General features: G+C 33.6%; 1 protein-coding gene across 1 annotated transcript in view; it reads right to left on the reverse strand.

Annotated features, from left to right (window-relative positions):
- The window catches only part of LOC106103086 (plectin-like), a 66,261-nt gene that overhangs the window by 15,188 nt on the left and 27,876 nt on the right, over positions 1 to 23,197 (reverse strand). Inside the window, exons 4-5 of the mRNA XM_013282751.1 lie at positions 18,489 to 18,578; positions 16,506 to 16,676 (exon numbers count right to left, since the gene is read on the reverse strand). Coding sequence (XP_013138205.1) covers positions 16,506 to 16,676; positions 18,489 to 18,578 — 261 coding nt within the window. The remainder of the gene's footprint in view (positions 1 to 16,505; positions 16,677 to 18,488; positions 18,579 to 23,197) is intronic.

The following is a 23,197-nucleotide window of genomic DNA, read 5'->3' on the forward strand; positions in this document are numbered from 1 at the left end:
CCTCTGTGTTTTACCAGACTATCGTCTACATCTGTACCAAATTTCATCGAAATGTGTACAGTCGTTTAGGGTGCAAACTCTAACAAACATCCATCCATCTAAACTTTCGCATTTATAATATTAGTATGAAGTATGATTTAGTAGCAAAGATATTTTTAAATGTTAAAGAATTTGTAACCGCAATCTGAAACCGCAGGATTGTGTAAATTAATGCGTTTTGCTTACATCTATTATTGAACATAATAACTTTGCATTGAATTGCTTACATAACATCTAATGAATTGAATTGTACCAAAAAATTGATAATTTCTATTTATCTTAGTGGTCTACGTGTCCGTAATATCAAGGGTGTTATAAAATAACACGACTTTATAGTCATGCAAAGTAATTTAAAGGCAGAAGTGATCAAGGTTCGATTTAAAAATACCTCTCGAGTCAGTCAGCCTTGCATGATCATTTGCAACTGTTAGCACAATTAGAATTGATTTGATGCAAAATTAAGCAATCAGAAAAACTGAGACGTAGTGAAGACCGTTGATGCAGTACAGATTTGAAGTCGAACTTACAAACATTTTTATTAAAGTTCCTCGATTCCTAAACGAGACGATTTTAGTATCTGGCCTACAAAAACAACAAACATACTAATCATACGAATGGGTGGATGTTTGTAAGAGTTTGTAGCCTAAACGGCTGAACGGATTTCAACGAAATGTGGTACAGATGTAGAGGATAGTCTTGAAGAACACGTAGTTTTGTTTTTTTAATTTCAAGCGGACGGAGTCGCATGCGACAGGTAGTTTAAAGATATATTGATTTTAACTTCTGTAACATTTATCAGTACTCAATGACAGACGAAAATGACACACGACGTCGAACAGTGACATAATCAGCGATGACGTCATCAAGGCTGTATAGGTCAACAGTCGTGCGCGCCTCGATTCTGCCATTTGCATAGAAATAAAGTACAATGAGCAATGGGACATGCGCAGGCGCAATCGCTTTCAGCCAATGATTATAAAGTTTAAAACCACCGACTAAATAAAGTAGTAACAAAGGTAAATGTTAATTTACACAGTTATCGCTGAATTAAAATTCGTACAAGTTGAAAACACAATTCTTTAAAAAAACAAAGAGTAGGTAAAAACACTTAGAAATACAGATAACTCCTAAAGGAATAATCACATCCAAAAGATCGCCTAAAACATAATATTTAAACAGTACTTGAAATTGTAAAATTCCTTAAACTTAACTAAGAGATCGATGTTAGGAATTCTGCCTTTGTAATCACGATAAACCGAGCAAAAATAAATCTAAGTTAAAACAGAAAATATCCAATTGAAAATATCATAACTAAATAAGATACTAAGCTAAGAATAGAATACAAGGATCGAAGCACAACTTGAATTAAGATCATTAAAGATGTGTAAAGCATACACTTGACGGAAATAAATTCAACTTTTAAGATAATTCAGTACATAAGGTCGATGCTTCGTTTTGAAGTGGCTCTTGATGGTATAAAGTTAGCATATCAAATGCATTCTGATCTCATGATTATTCAAAAATATCTGACATATCAAAATGATAGGCTATCTTCTTTTTGTTTCATGGATTCTTTATCAAAAGAAAGTATGCATATAACAAGTGAAATTCCACTAAATCACTCGTATTACATCTTACTAATATTATAAATGCGAAAGTTTAGATGGATGTTTGTTAGAGTTTGTAGCCTAAACGACTGAACCGATTTCGGTGAAATTCGGTACAGGTGTAGAGGATAGTCTGGAAGAACACATCGAGTATTCACTTTTGTTGTTATCAATACCACACGGACTCTCGGGCGAAAGTTAGTTTTCATATATTTTTCAAAGTTATTAAGATATTCGTAAATGTTCTATAGGAACAAATACAAAATGATCAGATTAAAACAAAAATATACCTTTTAAACTTAGAGACTATCAGCCTTAGGATTTATTTTTATTACTAAAATTTGTACTGATATTTGCTTATACTCAGCTTATTCCTAAGTTTAACTTTATACCGCGTTTATTTGTAAGGCTGAGTTCTTAACGTCTATGCTAGTAATACAAACGTTACCATAACAAAATTGGTCAATTACACAAATGAACCGATATTAACACGTCTCTTAACAATTTTCCAACATATAATTTAATACTCGATGAGAACTGAGTGAACATTTGAAATGACTGACTGATGAGAAAATTATTTGAACAAACACTATTAGGTAAATTTATTCTTGACGAGCTGTTGCCCGCGACTTCGTCCGCGTGGTATTAGAAAACATTCGAACTATATAAAATACAAAAAGCTACGTATTCCTGGGGAACCGGACATTTCTCGGGGATGAAGCTTATCCCATGTGTACTCCGGACTTTGTTTTATATCTGTGCCAAATTTCAATAAGATATGTTGAACCGTTGCACAATGATCGAGTAAACATTAAAAAACTAAATCAATGAATCCCACGGGAACCGTAACTATTCCAGGGATAAAAAGTAGCCTATGTGTTCTTCCAGACTATGCTCTAAACCTGTGCTAAATTTCATGGAGATCCGTTCAGCCATTTAGGCTACAAACGCTAACAAACATCCACCCATCCATCCATCCATCTAAACTTTCGCATTTATAATATTTGTAAGAAGTAAGATTTGAAATCGCACGCAAAAGTCCTTTGCAAACCGATGAATACAGTAAATATGAAATAACATTTCTTTGTTTTAATTTTATAGGAACACTTCGTAGTTTCTAAAAGTGACCAAATATTCTGAGTATTTATAAGCCAGGGAATTTTTAAACAATGACTATATTGTTACAGTCGCAAATTCTTGTACTACTTTGAATTCCACTTAAATCAATGTTCATAATGTAGAAGAAAAGAATAATTTCCAGCAATAAGATGCAACTTAATGATAATAAAAATAATGTAACTGCCGATTAAATTGTAGGATGCCTAACAATAACCACATCCTAGATTTCCTCACTACCTTGGACTATTTAGGCACAGATAAAAGAATTAGTTAAAGTACAGCACCCTTCAGTCGAGTCAAACTTAAATGTTTATAGAAAAGATGTTCAGCATACAAGTGATTAAAATTCTACGTCCGTAATGGCGGCAATGCATGCAACTGGTGCAGACTATCACGTAGTCGATAAAGGCGCATGTAACATGCATCAAGACGAACAACGGACGCAATACTTTGTAAGGCATTCCTTCCGCGATATTATCAGTATCTTGAAATTAGAATAGATCAAGATATCTTCCGGGTGAAAGATAATTTTACACAGGTTATGGTAGTTACCTCTTCACAGACCAAATAAATGACACACAGTTCAATTAAGAAGTTATGAATCGTTAGTTTACAATAAAAAGTACCTTTACTTTTCTAGGGTGTCTCTCCATCTCCACATGGCGATAATGTTCAGAAGACCTGTGCACTTCTCGTCCACCCCGTGCCAGATCCTCGGTGGAGGCTTTTTCTTCGCCACGTGTTAAAGTCGTGACTTTTCTCACGATTCTTGTCGTTATCCTCCTTTGCCCGCTATCATCTTTCTTCGAGATCTTAGTCGACTCCAAGGAAGAGCCGAGGACCTCGGTCGACATGCGTTTGTTCGTATGAATCGCCTGCAGCTCCGATATGCCTCTTCCACCGGCCGACAGCGGCACGGCGAGGGCACTTTCTCCCGCATCGTATTCGAAATGAGTCTGGTTCCCATCGTGCACGATCCTACCATTGTAACTTTCTTCTCTGAATGACCCGGAACGATAACTGGACGAACGTTCCATACCAGGATAGTTGCCATCGTAAACAGTTTCACTTCTCGTCAATCCTTCTCGCAAACTTCTGGGTACTGATGCGAGATTCAGACTCGTGGTTATTGGGGAACCGACTGGCGACGGCGATGGTTTCTTCAAACTCGATTTGAGTGGTTTGCTATCGTCGCTTTCTAAAGTACCTTGCACAAACAGCCGCTTGCTGCTACCTTCTTTCACAAATCTATACATCGACATTGTGGATTCGTTCCGTATCCTTTAGAGATCGTGATTGAACATAATACCGTTGTGATGAGTCCGCTCGCTGCAAACATTAGCTCCTTATTATGGATTCGATGCGCGCACCGCTACACCGTTACATGTGACAAAACTTGCAAATAGTTTCGGTACATAAAAGGCAATATCGAGTGGGAAATTGTCATGATGCTGCGTATGGTAGCAATCGCCTACTAGAGACTACTGGGAAATCTTATTTAAAAACGATTATCTTACATATGTCATAGCCAAGTAAATGGTTTGAGTCTCTTAGTGAATATCCTATTTTGTATTATTTTGTTAATTTTATTGCTTTTGTTATATTAATTATAAATTTATTAATAAAATTTTAAAGTAGTGTAATAATAGAAACAATTTACACATATCGGATTATGAATATTATAGATGCCAAATACAGTATAGTGTTTGACGTGGACACGTCTTTCCGGCGGAAGTCGCCTAACAACATTAGGAGGGAATTGGATACCTAATGCTTCAAGTTAACTGAATAAAACTAATTCATAACGTAGTTATTTCAATATAAGTTAATTTAAATTTATTAAATCACCTAATAGATGAAGTTTTAATTGAAAATTTAAAACAAGTTGTTTCATGACTGTCTAAAAAACATTTCACTAAGTTTTGGATAACTAAAGCAAGTCGTACTCATAGTAATATATCAGATATCAAGTATATTTTTTGTTCCTGCACTGTTACGGCTTCAAATGTGGGTGTTGTGTATTAAATGTAAATCAATACATAATCTAAGTAATTATAAGAGATTATCCGTGTGGGTGACATGTTTTTATGAAGTTTTTACTGTGTCGAAACATTCCTTCGCCCACGGCTACCTTGCGATACTTTATAAGGAAACAACGTACCTTTGTATTGCCGATGTTATTTTAATCGAGGGTACTGAAATTAGCTTAGTTATTTAGCCCACGTATGACATATGATAGATGTTCATGGTAAAATTTAAGTCATAATAACTGATGAAAAAAAAACAATCTGTTTTATATACTAATATCATAAAGAGTTTTGTATTTTAGTATGTATTGAAATAATTCAAAAACTTTTTTACCGTTAGAAAGGTAAATTATCTGTGTGTAACATAGGCTACACTTTTATTATTTTTTAATTTCACGGGGACAAAGTCGCGAGCAACAGCTAGTAGGTTATAAAAGAAAGATAAAGACCAAAAAATTTGTAACTAAAGAAGCAATATTCTATCGGTTTCATACAATTTAGTGAAGAGTAGGTATTCCATATTACTAAACAAATGCATGCGTGAAAAGAATAAAACAAATGCTATTTTTGTATATTTATAGTTCAGTTTTAATAGTTTTCTAATATCAGAAAAAAAATATTTTTACCGGTACATTGCAAAACGTACGTCACAATGCATACGAGCTACAACTCCGTAAATAAATAACAATGTTATAAGATTTTTATGATAAGAAATAAACCAATTGTAAAGCCTTATTTCGGTGTTTACTTGATAAAGACTTAATCAACATAAAATAACGTTATATAAACTCTTATTACGAATTTAATTGAAGTTTTATATAAGATAATACGTAACAAAACGTAGTTAGTTATTATTAACATAGTTAATTAGACATAGAGAATATTCGTGCAAAAATAACCGTAACAATAAGTTCGAACCGCGTTTTTATTTACTTTGACAATTCCCAACAAAACAACAATGCCTTTATGTCACCGGTATTTTTATCGGTAAACGCATCGAAAAAAAAACACAACACTATCACATACCGGACACTGGCACGTAAATCCTTATTTCTTGTGCAAAAAAAAGTTTATTTCAAATTTCGAATTATTCGTGTTCGATTTTTAAATTCGCGGGAGCGGCGCGCGCGCATCTGTCGGACGCTAACAGGTGACTGGCGGATAGCGTCAAGTTGCCCGTGACGGCGCCGGTTTTAAAAAACATAACTTAACGTGGGCAATGGGCATGGTCATAGTAACCCATTATGTTTGTATACTGCACCCTTTGTACTTTATACTCCAGTATTCAGTTCCAATCAAACCGATTAAGTTACAAGTAGGATATACCCGCGAAAACCTTTGCTTCTACGGAAATTCGGGAAAATATTAGTGAAAATGAAATGATAAAGAAGCTATTCATAATAAAAATAATATAAAATCACTGCGTATATTATGACCTGAATAAAAAATTAGGTTATCGACTTGGACTTAAAGTAATGACCTCTATGAGAAATAGAAAATATTTATAACATCGTGGTAGTGTGGTGTGATTTTTATTAGATGTTAGCGACATAGTTTATGAAAGCATTTTTTTTGAGTTATTCTCTTACAGAAAAGTATTCTAAGTATGCTGTACTCACATTACAACTGGAATGCACAAGAGATATTTATTTGTTTTAATTATTGTAATAATACTGAGATGTAAATATTATGAAGGCATATGTCAACATTAAAATATAATAGTGATTGTTATATAAAATAAGCTTAATTTACTAAAAGAATATATGTGGATTATAACATAAGCGAGAATTAAAAGCATAAATATTGTTTATAATTTTTTTATTGACTTAGTTATTACGTTTCGCGCCATCTATTGGACGCCACCAAAAGCGTTACCAAGCGAAGCCGATACGAAGTTATAGATCATCTTCGCGCACCGCCATCTATTATCAGACCGCGTAAATGCTGAAGCAAGCAAGCATCAACAGTTCTGCGTATTTTCTTTCTCTGACGACTTACCAGCATCGTCTGCCAGAGTTTGCGTGTACAGATAAAAGATATAAATATGTATTTTTAATATAGTGTCAGTTTTTTTTTTTTTTTTAATATAAGACACTACATTTTAATTATTAATTAATTTACAGTTAAAAATCGGAATTAAGTCGTAACATGCTAGTGATTCGAAACTTAAAACTCTAGACTTTATTTGCGAAATAATTATTTATTTCATTTTAAATTTAGTACAAAATTAATTCAATATTTCAGTTCCAAGGCGCTGAATCATTACCTAAATTCGAACTTTCAATTGGACCTTTTTATTACGTAAAAAACAGTACATATCAAGGTTTAAAATCCTTTCAGTTACACAGGAATCAGTCCGCGAAGGTGGGGTGTGGGTGTGACCATATGGTCTACGGCCTTTACACCCACGGGCCTTCCACAATAAGTCACTGGTCACATTTTTAATTCCCTACGTCATAGTATAGGGTGGGTGTTGACCTTCGTTAGGGAAAGTGTTAAATCATATTGCATTATTTATATACTTGTATAACTTTTTAAGTATGGAGGTTTCTTTGGAAGGCTAGTACACATGTCACAACTAGATGTGTACCATACCAGGGTACACGTACAAAATCCGGGATAAAAATAAGGATATTTGGTTCATCACTAATGATAACCAACAAGACGAATTGAAGATCGTCGAACTAGAGTGGTTTATAAATCAAATCATAAAAGACTAGCTGTTGCTCGCGGCTTCGCTCGCGTGAATATTAAAAATAACAATACATAGCCTATGTAACTCACAGATTAAATACCTTTCTAGTGGTGTAAGAATTTTTAAAACCGGCCTAGTAGTTTTTCTTGAGTCGAATACATAAAAAAATACAAATCTTTCCTCTATATAATATTAGTATGGAAATATAAGGAAATTAGAATCTATTCTTATAGGTTGATAATTTAAACAATTATAGCTTTTTCTTACTTCAAGTAATTGGGGGTTTGCGTTAGTTAACGTTACGATAAGTTTACATAAAGTTCACGATTAGAGGGGGCGCACACCTTTGATTGTACAATCGCACAACTGCAGTGCGATCGTCGATTGTTTCACAGCCAATTCAACTGTTTAGTTACGAAACTATAAACTTACATATAACATAGGAATCATAGCGCGACTAAACAGTAGTGCGATAGTCTAGGCGACTAAACAGTAGTGCGATAGTCTAGGCGACTAAACAGTAGTGCGATAGTCTAGGCGACTAAACAGTAGTGCGATAGTCTAGTCAAAGTTGTGACGTCCAGGATTTGACTATTATTGCCTTATCCCTAGTCCGTCACTTGCGAAATCATTCACGCAAAAAAACTGTCTAGCAAGTGATCGATTGGACCGTATCAAATAGATCGTAGAAACGGTCATTTGTGTGTCTGTGTGCGCGCCAAAACGAGGCCGTTGACCCCCGACCCGGCTAACTGTACGCAGCCTCCGTAAGCTGCGGTTGACTTTAAAATCCCTACACTTATGACAGGTATCAAGGTCATACGTACTTTAAGCAGCCAAGACCTTCAAACTGTCTCTTTCCCTCTCTCTCTGTTATCTGTATATTTCCTTCTCTTTCCTACAAATTAGCTAGTAATGCATCTATAATGGCCGGTTTCCCAGCTACATTTAACCATTCGTTCTAATAACTTCACTAAATGGGTTTCTGAACTACGTAACTTGAGTTTTACTCCAAAACATGTCAACCAAACACTAATAAATCACTAGGTAATGGTAAAATAAATGGGAATTTCAGAACTTTAGCATAAGTCTTCTGTTTCCTGTACTATTAGAGTATTTTATTTAACAACTGTTCGCTAATTACGCCTTATATAACAAGTTGATAAATCATAACTAATGTAGTGCTTATAAATTACACCAACGCGGAAGTGGAGTCTGCGACTATAAAAAGTGGACCCCACCTGTTGAATATGTCGTTCCTGTTCCACCACGATATAAACACTTGGGTGGTCCACTTAGAACTAAGACCAGCTTGCAATTGTAACACTCAGAGTCAGTAACAGGTACTTAAGGGTGACTTTTAGTGTAGATTTCTTATACTTAGTACTTTAATGAATACTAAGAGTACGTTATCGATGTCATACTTTATTTATCAACTAATATCTGACGTACAAAGGATAGGATTGCTTTTGCAGTATACCAGTATTTACACCTTGTTTTATCTATTTATTTATGTAAAGATTTATTTATTGATTTATTTATAAAGTTACAAAATTTGTTTTAATACAATTGTGGTCGATCGCCTGGTTCCTACACTAGGCTCTAGGCCCGTCTTGTAGGAGCCAGGGTTCTTCCGGCTTAGTGCTAGTTGTTTTTTTTTAGAACACTAATATAAATCTAAACAAATTTACAGTAAAAAAGTTTACAATAAAAAAGTTGTTAACATATAGCAATGAAGAAAGTATAGATGGATTGTTTGAAAGAAGATACGCTGAAGAAGGAAGTAGATTCAGTTATGACTGATAGAAATGTATGGAAGGCATACTGTGCCGACCCTCTGTAGGGACAAGAAAGTGGAAGATGATGGTAATAACAGCAAAGGCCCTATCTGTTCTGCATTGCCATGCTTAGTATGTTTGTATTGTATATCTACTATTTTTCGTGTCCTCAGTATATTAGTCAAGTTTAATTTTAGTATTACAAAGTTAGTAAGAGTCAGTCCCACGAAATATTTGTAAATTGTCCAATAACGATCCAACATGTAAAATATGTAAGGGAAGTATCGGATTTTGTTACTTTATCAGACTGTGACGTCATTTATAAGCTATCTGAGCCTCTATCTGTCAGTAGTGGGGCAGGTACTAAGTCTCTAAACTGACATATATAAAGGGTGACAAATATACCAATGTTATTTCGTTGATGTTTCGGGCGGTGGAAACCCATGGTAATCATGCATCTTCGTAATGTAATACAAGAGTTGTATATTGTGTGAAGTGTTGCCACTTGAGTGTATGAGGCGCCATCTATACTGATAAAAGAAGATTTACGGCATAATAGTTTATTTTATCCTTTTATATTAGTTTGAGAATAATATGATTCTGATATTATTTAATTGTAAATGTAACGATAAAAATTAATACTTATAAATAGTAGTCATTTTCAGTCTGTTCTAAGTAAGAGACAAAATAATCTTAGATTTAAATGACAAAATTAGGCAGATAAGATTAGTTTGTTATGTTATTTATACTTGAATTACTACTTTTTTGCAGTGATTTAAACTAAATTGATTTTTGTATTTCATTACTTATGTAAATAAATAGTAATTCTTTCGAGTACCAAGAGATAATCTTACTAATATTATAAGTACTTGAGTCATCGGATTCCGCAGCCGGTGGTGTTCTATTTTTTACATAACATGTTTTATATTTATATAAATAATGTAACATACATTATGTAATAAATAAACGAATAAGGATATATGGAATTATAAATACGAAAGTGTAGATGGTTGTTATGTATCTCCAGAACGACTAAACGGAACTATTTGAATTGACAAAGATGTAGATCATAATTTGGAAGCCTAGGCTACTAATAAAATGTTTTTCTTTAATTTTCATGCGGGGAGAGTCACAGGCGTCAGTTAGTTATCGTATAAACAAACGTAAGGATCTCAAATGAGGTGTAGTAAATACGTAATAACACTTGTCTTTAAATAAACATAAAACGTAGGATTATTTCAAAGTGCTAATGTATTATAAATTGATTACATTATGTAAAGGAAATAAATATTACAGCTACTTGCTTTATACATATGTATTTCTTTGTCTGTAAACGTAATTTATAACTAATAGGATATAAAAAAAAATATCTTTTTAATAAAAAATTGACAAACTAATCAGTCCTAGTTCGCAAATCAAACTGAATCTCAAAATTTACTTTATTTATTTATTGATAGTAGAGCATGTATTTTTAATTATTTACTAGGTTTCGCAAGCGACTCCGTCCACGCAGTTATAAAAAATAGTAAGTACGCTATGCGATTCCAGACTATCCTCTACATCTATGACAAATTTCATTAAGATCCGTTCAGGTTTAGGCTACTAACGAACATCCATCCATTTATACTTTCGCATTTATAATATTCATCACCAGCTCACTATATGTCCCCACCGAGGGGCTCGGAGCCTACCCTAATCAGGGGTGACTATACCATAGTCGACCACGCTGGCCCACTGCGGATTGGTTGACTTCACACATATCTTTGAATTTCTTCGCCGATATGTGCAGGTTGCATCACGATGTTTTCCTTCACCGAACGTCGGGTAAATTATGTACGTATGAAAATTGGAAAAATCGAAAATCATATTGTTACATGGCGGGATTCGAACCCAAGACCTGTAGATAACAAGTCAAGTGCTTAAACCTCTGAGCCACCGACGCGCATTTATAATATTAGTAAGATTTATATAAAACTGTTATTGGCGCCACATACTCGTAACCGTCCCTGGGTCGGTCCCAAGCATACACGTTTATGATGCAGTAGACTTGGATAGTACACGTACGATGTACTAAAAAGTAATGTTACTCGGCACTGTACTAAAAGTAACGTTACCGAACGGCTTCTGTTAATCGGACATTTAGTACTTTTAGTACACTACACGATATCGGTGTTCGCCTTTTTGTCAAATTGAAGCATCCACCTTTGATAATGAGAATCAAAAGTGGATAAAATTAATCATAACTAAATTTATTTTCGCTAGTAACATATGTTTGACCCTGCTTAAAATTTGATGTGAAGTAATATATAACCCTCGTTATATTCTATTCATGTCTTGTGTTTTCACAAATCTGAAGTACTAAAGGTACTAAAAGTGTGTACTAGTACGTTTTCCCAATTGTACTAGTACGGTGCGCACTTGCAGATGTCCGATTAAGCCCAAGACTATGATGCAGGCTGCGATATACGAATGTTTATTAGTTAAGATATAATATGCATTGTTGCGCACAAGTTAATTAATTGCAAATTTATTTGCGCATAATGACAATGCACTTAGTCCCTGTATTTGCATTTGTACAATTGTAATAAAAGACCCTATATTTGAAGATATAGACTCTCTTTTAGGGTCTTAGAAACAAACTATAGATATATACTAACTGTCATTATCATTTCTACTAAAGTGTCTGCTTCAGTTAATGTATATATTTATTTATTTATTTTATTCGGTTCACCAAACAGCTTAAAACTAAATACATAATTACAAATGACAATAATGAACTAAAGAAACTAAGTTTTAAACCGAAGTAGGTGTACACAACATGACTATACAAAACAAATATGAAAAAAGCGACAAGGTGCAAGTATAATGTACTTTATATTTAATTCTTGTTTTAAAACTTGAATCAGATTGAATTTTTTTTTTGTAGACTCAGATTTAGCAATAACTTTATCATATGACTAATTGTAAAGAGAAAAGATTAGTATTTTTGTATTGAAATAACTCAAAAACTTTTAGGCCGATTTCAAAAATTCTTTCATCATTAAAAAGCTACGTTATCAGTGAGTAACAGCTCTATTTTTCCACAGGCGAAGTCGCGAGCAACAGCTAGTAAATTAAAACTAGCTAAGTACCTTTGGCTTTCTGTGAGCATATTTATTGCAGTGATAAACAAAACTTTATAGCACATCAAAATTGCCAGCCGCCTACACTATTCAATAATGCCTTGAGTAATAAAATGCAAGATTGTAAATTACTAATAATATTAAACGGTTTATTCAAATATACATAAAAGGAGCACGCTGTACATAGGGACTAAGTCTATATAAGGTTTAATTGGCGCCACCTATGCGACAATCATAGTCAGCTATAAACGTTTTTCTTATAAGTAATTTTGCAAACATGAAAGTAGAAATATATTGTAGCTTTCGTCCGCGATTCCGTGCGCGTGGAATAAAAAAGAAGTAAGTTACCTGTGTTCCAGACTTCCTCTACATATATACCAAATTTCATCGAACTCGGTTTAGCAGTTTATGCTACAAACTCTATCAAACATTCATCCATCTAAACTTTCGCATTTATAATATTAGTATGTTAAGATAGATATACCAAAGCGCATTATATACAAAGTTATGGTTTTAAAAGTCTTTAAATATGTTTATAAGTGTCCAGATCTTTGTTAAGAAATCCGATTATTCGACAACATGAACTAAAAGTCATTTAACAAGAGAAAATCGTTATCGAGGATTTTAGTGTAAGTAACATCGATAGTGGTACCGACGTCTTCTGTCTTATAGCACCGTTTCGTAACACTTAATAACTTCAGATTGCAGCCACAATAACCCGGATATGGTAATACCAGAGTTAAACATGAATTAATCGTAACTTACGAGCGAAAGTGAGGGATTTTGCATGACATCATTCCAGTCCTGACTCATGTCTTACACAAGGGAGGAATTGAGTTACAAAACTATAAATCTTCGATTGGATACTAAAGTTTTTAGCGCATACATCGTACACTTTATAGTAAAATTAATCACCTACTTGAAATCGGGTACACGAAAATGAGATCATGGTATTCAAAATGTTATAGATATAAACAAATAGATAGGCGATTGCTTGGAAGTGACGTGAGAATTCGTATAATATGAAAAAAATGTCGAATCGTCTGTTGCAAACGCCTATTAGCAAGAACGGTAGTTTCCAGTTTCTAGTCGACTAAAATTATACCTAATTTAAAAGTTTAGTTAACAGAAAATGTAGCATTTCGAAATGAAACTACCTAAATGAATATGTAGCGTAGATCTGATGGGTCAATACGTGCCAATTAAAAACCTTACAGCAATGAATTAAATAAAGGATTATTGCATATTTGATCCTATGAAGTAAGGGACGGCAACGAATAAGATGGGATGACGACTTGAGGTTTACTGCCGGTCCATATTGGAGAAGAGTTGCCGAGATAGAAAACAGTGGAAGTGTTTGGAGGAGGCCTATGCCAAAAGGCACGCTGAAATTAGAGACATACTATAAGTCACTATATTTAATCTAATTTCAGAATAATTGCTATATTATTATTATTATTGCACATTTGAAAGGGAAAGTGTATACAAAAGTGTGATCTATGAAGGTTTTATATAACATTCGTGACATTTAAACACATCAATTGCAGAGGATTAAGAAAGGTCATCAGTTAGTACGAAATGATTCACGATTTTGTTCTCTGTAATATAGATAAACTAATTTTCCCCGGCAATTCCGTCCGTAGAACTAAAAAAAGGAAAAACAAATCGACTATGTGTTCTTCCAGACAATTCTCTACAACTATGACAAGTTTCATCGATATCCGTTTAGCAGTTTAGGCTAGAAACTCTTTTTAAAAACATCCACCTAAACGTTCACGTTTATAATATTGGTAAGAAGTAAGATGTAGACTAAAGAATTTTAGAAATATGGAATTAAAAAGCTTAACACCCTCGCTGCTGAGGCTTTCCTAACATTATGAAACTAAAGTTATATATTTTTTATTCAACGGTAGAATTCTCAAGTATTTATCGATTTCGACATACCGTATTTGTCAGAAGTTGTCAATGAATGTAATTAAAGAAAAAATAATAATTACCGTTTGCTGTTTTAAAGACCGTGACCTGAATATTCATTAATTAACAAGTTTTCATTGAGAAATACGCTTAATTTCGGATAATTAACTTATACGCGATTAAATTAAGTAAAAAAAGACGGCCAAGCTAAAGCGAATTGGAAACACTATTTTTTAGTATAGAAAAGCGTATAGACGACGGAGGAGATACATAGGAAGGGGGAAATATCCTCTTTATGTGCGTCTCCTCTGTCGATTAAGGGTAGGCAATGCATCTGCAATTGCGGATGGGTAGATTCAGCGGATTCGTGTGGCCGCTTGCTCGTTTGCCGCCTTATAATATAAAAAAATCTAGATTGTCTAGTATTGAATCTAGTCCTTATTACGTTATTGAATTATTTCAAATTAAACAGGATCATCGTTAATTTCTCAAGAAAATCCTAGTAGCGTTTACAGTGTTAACATTGTTTGTATTGTTCAACACGTCACCATCATCGCTAGCTCACTATACCTCCCTACCAAAGGGCTCGTAGCTTACACTAAAGTAAGGGGGGGTAGGTCATAGTCAACCACGCTGACCCATTGCGTGTTGGTTGACTTCACATATATCTTTGAATTTCTTTGCCGATATGTGCAATTTCATCATCATGGCGGGAGTCAAATCCACGACCTGTAGATTGCAAGTCAAGTGCTTAACCACTGAACCACCGACGCTCTTTAACACGCTTGATTGTAAAAGGTGTTACTTTTTGCATTTGATTCTTATCCAAGTTAGTTAATAGATATCCAATATTGATAGACGTATAAGGATAAAAACACATCAACATTCTCTCAATACTGCGTACTGAATGCAAAATTTCTATGTCACGGCTGACACTATATTGGCTAAGAATTGTCAATGGTTCTTGAACTGATGGATTTATAGTTGCGTGACAGATTTATTCAAATCCAATAACGAAATAGCTATTCAAATAACTACAGCCATTTAAAGTAGCGATTTAACTAGTTAATTAATAGTTATTTATAACATTAGAATACAGTTTAGCGGTCGCACACCTTTGACTAAACTATTCTTTTTTTATATGAAAAGGGGGCTAACGAGCGGCGGGAACACAAAGGTGGTCAACGACGCCCATGGACATCCGCAACACCAGAGGAACTACGGCGTAGCCGGCCTTTGAGACAATTGTAGACTCGCTTCTTAAAGGACCCTAAGAAGTCTAGCGCACAAATGTGCGATTGTCGATTGTTTTGCAGTCAATTCAACTGTTTAGTTGCACAATTAAAAATTGAAAGAGCGCACCTCCTTATACGACAAATCGTGATAAAACAGTTGTGCGATAGTTTAGTTTCAGGTGTGCACACGCTCTAAAGATTACTTATTTATCAGAACACCTAAAGAGCTGCAATAGTATAGCTTTTTTCTGTGTACTGAACAGATTTTAGCGACTTAGTGTTTCATTTTGTATTAACGTCACAGTACTTACGTATTTTTTATTTAAACTAATACCTTATAAAGATTATAAAAAAGGTGCAATGTAAGGAGTAAACTTAATCGACTTAGATATATTAGGTATCGTAAAGAAGCCAAGTGGACGTTAATCGTCTAAGCGGACAATGCCCTATTTAACTTGTCCAAGGCTACGGTAGCTTTGACAAATATGCTAGACTATCTTTTCAATTTAATTCTATTAGAAAATAAAAATCGGCTCCTTGACTATTAACAATAAATATACTTAATATATATCGAGTTAAATGGACATGTTATGCGACGAGACGATGGGGTATAAACCAGAAAGTGTTAATGAATGTGGATGGCTACAAAGGTAGAGGAAGACCGGAAAGTATGGATGGATTGTGTGAAAGAGGATATGCTTAAGGGAGTGGAGTCAGATATGACGGCTGATAGAAATGTATGGAAGAGCAGCACATACTGTGCCGACTCTACAGAAGAGTTAAGAACAAATTGATGACATATCGAGTTAAATACGGTAACAAAACATCCTATTGAAACTTAAAATTCCTTAGTTCCGTCTAACAACATAAACGTACTTAAAGCCTTTGCAAACATTAATAAAAATCTCTTGAGAATTTTAATAGTAAAAGCTTCTAATAATACTAGCGTAGTAAAACATGCAGACTGACCTGGAAGTGCAGGATAATAGTCCAGATGAGGCCAAGGGTGAGTTTAGGGTTGCCATCGACGATGTCTTCCGCGCGGATGTTGACAAGTTTGATCTTCTTGTACCGCAGAAAGTCCAGCGCCATCTGGACGTTCTGCAGCATGTGGAAACGCATACGGCCTCGTTCACGCGGCTGGAATACGAAAGGAAGTGTGGTTAATTATTTGCTTCTTTGTTTTATTAGACGATGAAAAGTTTAATATGATGAAAGTTTGGATTTAATCAGTAAATTTTATTGTTGGATTTTTTTTTGTTACTTAAATTTCCTTACATATTTCTATATCACTAATCTTTTCTTATATAATAAAGCGTAAACACACTTAGGGGGTAAAAAAATTGGAAAAAAAAACCTTAATGTGGAAAAGGGACCACAAAGTACAAGCTACCTAAATTAAGGAATCTATTGTTATCCAATGTCAAAGGCCTTCGTTGTCATTTGTGCATTTGAATTTTGATATTTGCAAATAATAAAGTTTTTATAATTTCATGCGGATCAAGCCGAATGGGAACAGCTAATTATTTCATAAAACGAACACGAGTTATTTTCATAGTTAATTATTTAAAGCACTTCACTCATTATTATGATAAAGTGAGTGTAAAAACGCATATCATGTTAAATGAAAGTATTCTAATGGGCAAGGCGTGGTTCGTAATTTATTAGACTTTAATATTGAACAAGAGTAATCACTTTCATATTATAAAAAGATGAATTAACAAGTCAAAAGGACTTAAATTTTGCTTAGGCCACTTCGGTTCTTTTGTAAATATTTGTAATTCAACTAATCAGTGTACCGTCTAGGGTTACCATCTTCGGATTCGGGTCTTTGGGTGAGAAGGTGTGAAGCTCTGACGTAAGACAAGGATGTTATTTTCGTTACTATAAAAGTTGACAGCCCTAGTTCCGACCCCATGTAACTAAAAGATATAGGGTTGCTTCCGATTTCCGGACACACCTGCCGTTTTATCAGCTGCGATCGTCTATTACGTAACTTTTAAAAAGTCAGCTTTAAAACAAGAAATTAGATGTTTTTTAATCTGACCTTTTAGCCTCACCTGTACCCGTAATTATCATATAGACGGTTTATCGAATATTGGCCATGTGTTTAGTGAGTTACGTTAAGATACAATTTTAGTAAATGATAGCTACAAAAAGAAATAAACTTGCTTATTATGATTAGTCTAGAGGTTAAAATAGTATATGAAATCTGGTTGAGAATTTGGAGTGTATACAATGAATAAAAACTGCAAAATTCCTGCAAAAACAATTTTTTTTTTAAATCGATGGGTTGTGATTTTTTGGCATATATCGTAAGACTCTCTATTTCTAGATCATTGTTGTTATCAAAGACAATAAACTAGTTTAAAAATACAGATTCAAATTTGTCGTTTGACTTGATTTCTCAACACTTAATAATATGACTATAGTCAGGTTACAAAGCACTGTATCAAGTCATAAATCTTAAATACTGGTCTGGAGAATTAGAATAACTGGTTACCATAGAAACTAACTTGTTTCGATCGAGATAAAATTTGAAATTGTAATTGTAATTCTTATGATATCCTATATGTTTGTCATTGTACTCCGATAAGATACCTCCGCATTTAGAAATAAAGAAATCCAAATGAACACTAGCTTAACAAGCATTAAGCATAGTAACTATAATAGATTCAACTCAATTTGATGTGCGGGACAAGACCCGTAACTTGAATCGGCACGCCTGGCAGAAGAATGCTCTAGTTCCCTAAATGAAAAAATTATTTTCAACTTACTAATATTATAAATGTGAAATTTGTTAGAGTTTGTATCCTAAACGGCTTAACGGATCTCAAAGAAATTTGGCATAAATATAGGTGATAGTTTGGAAGAACACATAGGCTACTTGTTTTAATTCCACGCGGAAGAAGTCGCGGAATCAAGTAAATAAATAAAGTAACCAATACTCACAAGGTGTTCGCCAGAAAGCACCTCCAGCAGCGAGATGAGATTGAGTCCATCGCGCAGGTCCTCGAATAGATCGTTCACATGTCGATTCACCTGCGAACATATTCCATATTAATATACAAATAAATTAACATATAAAATGCTTTATATATCGTGCATTTCGTGTTAATAAAACACAACAGTGCTACAAAAATCCGATCTTAAAAAACAACGTTAATAAAATGCAACTATTAAAACTACAAAATAAGAAACAAGGATTACAAAACCTGTGAATTATAAAAATTAGTAATACAAATAAATTTTAGTGCCAATTAAAAATACAAACGTTAAACCAAAACTAAATAACACACAATACTAATATTTATACGACAATTCGTAGGTTTATTGAGTTACATTAAAAGAAAAAATCATTACAAATAGTTTTAAAGAAAACAAAAAAGGATAATAGTTGCAAAATATAACAAAAAGTTTACAATTTGAATTACATTACTGCTTTGTTTATTTTTCAAATTAAATCAGTAATACATTATACTCGTATTCTTGTGTTGTGTGTATGTTACATTTTTTTTTCTTTTAATTATAAAATAAAATCTTTTATTTTATGGCATAACAAAATTGAGAGATCTTAACTCACACATCATATAGATGAACCATTTAACACTGAATGAGACGTTTTAAAACATTCATTAGATGCATAAAAGCGTGCGCACACCTTTTACTAAAATACCGCACAACTGTTTAGTCTCGTTTTAATTCCTACAAGCTTATACGGAGGTGCACAGTACTCGATCTTTAGTGCAACTAAACAGTTGAATTTGCTGCGAAACAATCGACAATCGCATAACAGTTATGTCATGCCCATTAGGGGGAGAGTGACTACCAAGGAACGGACGAAATAACTTGTAGGGAGTCAAGAAGGTGCGTGCGGAGCCGAAACCGGCCAAACCGCGCGCCCCTACCGCGATTCAGCCCGTATGATCGAGGGTCGGTGGGGCCATGGGTGGTGGTGGTGCTATAATATAATAATCGCATAACAGTTATGCGATAGTTTACCAAAGGTGTGCGTTCGCTCTAAATGAGACGTTTTAAAACATTCATTAGATGCATAAGACATTATAACTACAGCAATCAAATACGCATCAACGTACGTCGAGACATTAGAAAAATCAATCATCAACCTTAACAACTATATTTCAAATCGCAATCAAGTCATGTTATTAAAAAACATTCTAACCGAGCTCACGTATTCAAATAATGCTAGAAAACAGTTTATTCCATTTTATTGCTAATTAAAAGAAAATGTGTCACTAGTATTAGAAATTGGGTTAAAAAGTAGATTTTAGTTTTTAAGACCGAATTTAGTATCCATCTAAGTAATAACATGGATGAACATATTAATACAAAGATTATTGTAGAACATTTTGATATTATAAATCTTTAAGGAACTAGATTATTCATAGTAAAGTAGAAAAAACCTTAAATAATTGTATATTTCATGCAAATACAAGCTATAAATAACGAAAAAACTCAGAAAACATCTAAAATTATACTGTAGGTTAACACTATCGAAACACTTGAATCAAAATATATCATCCATCTATCAATCTTTAAAAAAAATAGATGTTTTAATACAAGTATAACCACAGTGGAGACGGTAACAGCTTGTTAGATCACACCTAACTTACTTGTTGAGGAGGACAACACGGTTGGTTATTGACGATCTCGCACACATGTAGCCGTGTGTAAGTCTGTCCGAGCAGCGTGAAAGTAAACACCTGGTTGAGGTTCATCATTGTTAACAAATTCAACGACAAATACTACTCTATCTAAATACACACAACGTCTAAAACCCAACTACAGACTTCTAAAATCAACCCATGAACAACTTTACCTCCTAAGGTTGTTAAGAGATATAAATTCCATACATGGGTCGAAATATCAAAATTTACATGATAAAAAAAACAAAGGTGCTGACAAATGTATAGATAGACTAGAAACTAAATAAAATGTAGATGATAATGATGTAGATGCAAATAAAATCACTCGATGTGTAATTACAAAAGAATCAAAAACGTTTTGGCAAAACTTTCATGGATTTATGTTGAATATATCATAACGACATTAAATAAGCTACGACAGATATAAAAGAATTATTCGTGACATTTAGTAAAATATGCATGCAAGAAGATTTAAATTGAAAAATACTTATAAATAAAGGAATTGAAGTTTTGTTCTCAATCACAACTATCAAGCACTCTTTACTTTCTTTAGAATGCTTGAAATACATTAAACCAGAATTCTACTACTTCAATGTTCATAAAAAAAAACTTAAACTGAAATATAATATTAGAATATATACATCCGTGTATGTTACAGACCTTCAAATACTTCCAGTGCTGCTCCGAGTCCAAACGATAAGCGATGAAAGAACAAAACATATGAACACACGTTTAATTTATCACTAATTGACGATTGTGCTGAAGCTGTCACATATCTTATGCTTTAGAATACTGTTAATCAATATAATACTTGGTAATTTTTTAAATAAGAATTTCTATTTCTGTAATATCCCTGAGAAAAATTAGAACAAGAATGGTCCAATATCGGATCCTTGAGGGATCCATCAAATTGTAATAAAATTAATTGATGTTGGGAAAGTTATCAATGATTGTGATATACGAAATAACTAAAATTATTATGACGAATTAAAATAAATCAGTATCTCTATGTTATGGTTAATATATCGCTAAATGTGTTGATGTTTGAAATATGAATGCAATTTACAATTTATTCAGCGATTTGTATTGAACGATGATTTTACGACATCAAAGATTCGCTCATACGAATACAAATGTAGAGTGACCTTTTTGGCATTTTCTATTGTGGTATCTATGATTTATAATATAGTTTCCACTGTAAGTTCTATGACTGTGGTACAAATGGACGTGAACTGTTTATTCGTTTGAGTCATTACGAATGATTAATATAAACCATTAGGACGTTCGGTTACAGATGTGAATAACATTCGGTCGATGATTAATGACAATTCTGGAAATAATCTTTGTACGGCCGTTAAAGGAAACTGTTTACCGTAAAGGAATTTAAACGATGTTTACAGCTGAAATTAATTGACTGATTTCTAATTTTGGAACACTGAATCATAATAGAACTATTATAGTGAACGAATACAAGATTTTTTTCTTCATAAGTATAGTAACAATAATATAGTAATCGGTGTTCTGCTGGTTATCGCACAAATTTTCCTTTAATATATGTCTCTAAAAACATGGATAGTTATTTTTATAACTTCTTACTATTTACTAGCAGAAGGCAAATGCCCTATTGACTCATATCTACTATTACAAAATAATCAACAATCAAGTGTAACAGATTGTCTTTTTAAGAGTGTAATGACTATACAGTTATCTATTAACTGCAGCAAATAACCAAAATGTATTAATATGCTCCTCACCTTTCATGTCTTTGGATATATTTTGATTAGTATGTAGGCACTTGACTATTGTTAAGTCAAAATCCATAAATGTCTCTGGTATGTTAACGTTCAATAATTATAACAGTAAGTGGGTGTTATTAGTTTTGTGGGCGAGTTGTTCTCGGCGCCAGGTAAGGCCATCGGCCATATGGCACACGTGGCACGTAGCTCGTAAATTAACGATATTACACCCACGAAATATACTAAAGGATTACGTCAACGGTGTAACTTGAAACTTGAATGTCAAGCTTGAATACATATAAGGATGGGAAGTTTACTTGAGAGAGCGACAAAGATGTCGAGAAGAGATGAACGGATTGCGTAAGGTATGATCAAGGGAGTGACGACTGTGATAACCGAAGGTCCGATCTATCTATTTAGAGAACTAAAACTTGGACACTCGGATCTAAGTGAGTTGGATAAGGATAAGGGGTTGAGGTTTAGTGAGTGAGGACTTCGAAAGACTATTATTAAAAAGGACCTGTCCCACCACTGGTTAAAAGAGGCTCATATAGCTTAAAAATGACGTCACTGTCAGATAATGTAACAAAATCCATTTTTCCTATCACATATTTTACATGTTAGTGTTATCATATAATTTAAAATATGGTGGAACAGGCCTAAGTCATCTTGTAACCAAAATTAGAGGTTACCATCGACTATGTTAGCCTGAATAAAGCTTACTTCGTGAGACGTTATTTTCTTGTCGACAGAATATACAAATAATAAAAACATGATGTTATTATTTTTTACAAAGTGATTTAATCCAAGATATTGTAAGAGAAATTATTGCATACAAGCAGAGCTAACGATGCCATTAACCCATTTAAATTGAAGATAATTCAAAAGTCATAAATGCAATAAGATTACATTCAAACAACGCTGAGTAATGGTATAAGTGATGAAAGTTTTGTTTATAATCTTAAATAAAGAAATAAGATGTTTTAGTTAAATCAGGAAAGAGTGAGATAGCAAATTAGAGTATACGAATTATTCTAAAATGATGGAAGTATCGACAGGAGTGATGTACAGTAAAATTGGGTTTTTCCTTAATTTTGAGTTACTCTGCGATTTTTTTATTACTTGGATTCACAATTTGACACAAAAATGCAATAAAGGATTACCGAAACGAATTTGCAAAGGGGTCCTAAAAGGAAAAAAACAACTGGCAACCATAAGGTACTACGATTTCGTATATACATGTAGTATTTAGTTAACC

The sequence above is a fragment of the Papilio polytes genome, unplaced genomic scaffold (genome assembly GCF_000836215.1).
Source record: "Papilio polytes unplaced genomic scaffold, Ppol_1.0 DF823868.1, whole genome shotgun sequence".
NCBI lineage: Eukaryota > Metazoa > Arthropoda > Insecta > Lepidoptera > Papilionidae > Papilio > Papilio polytes.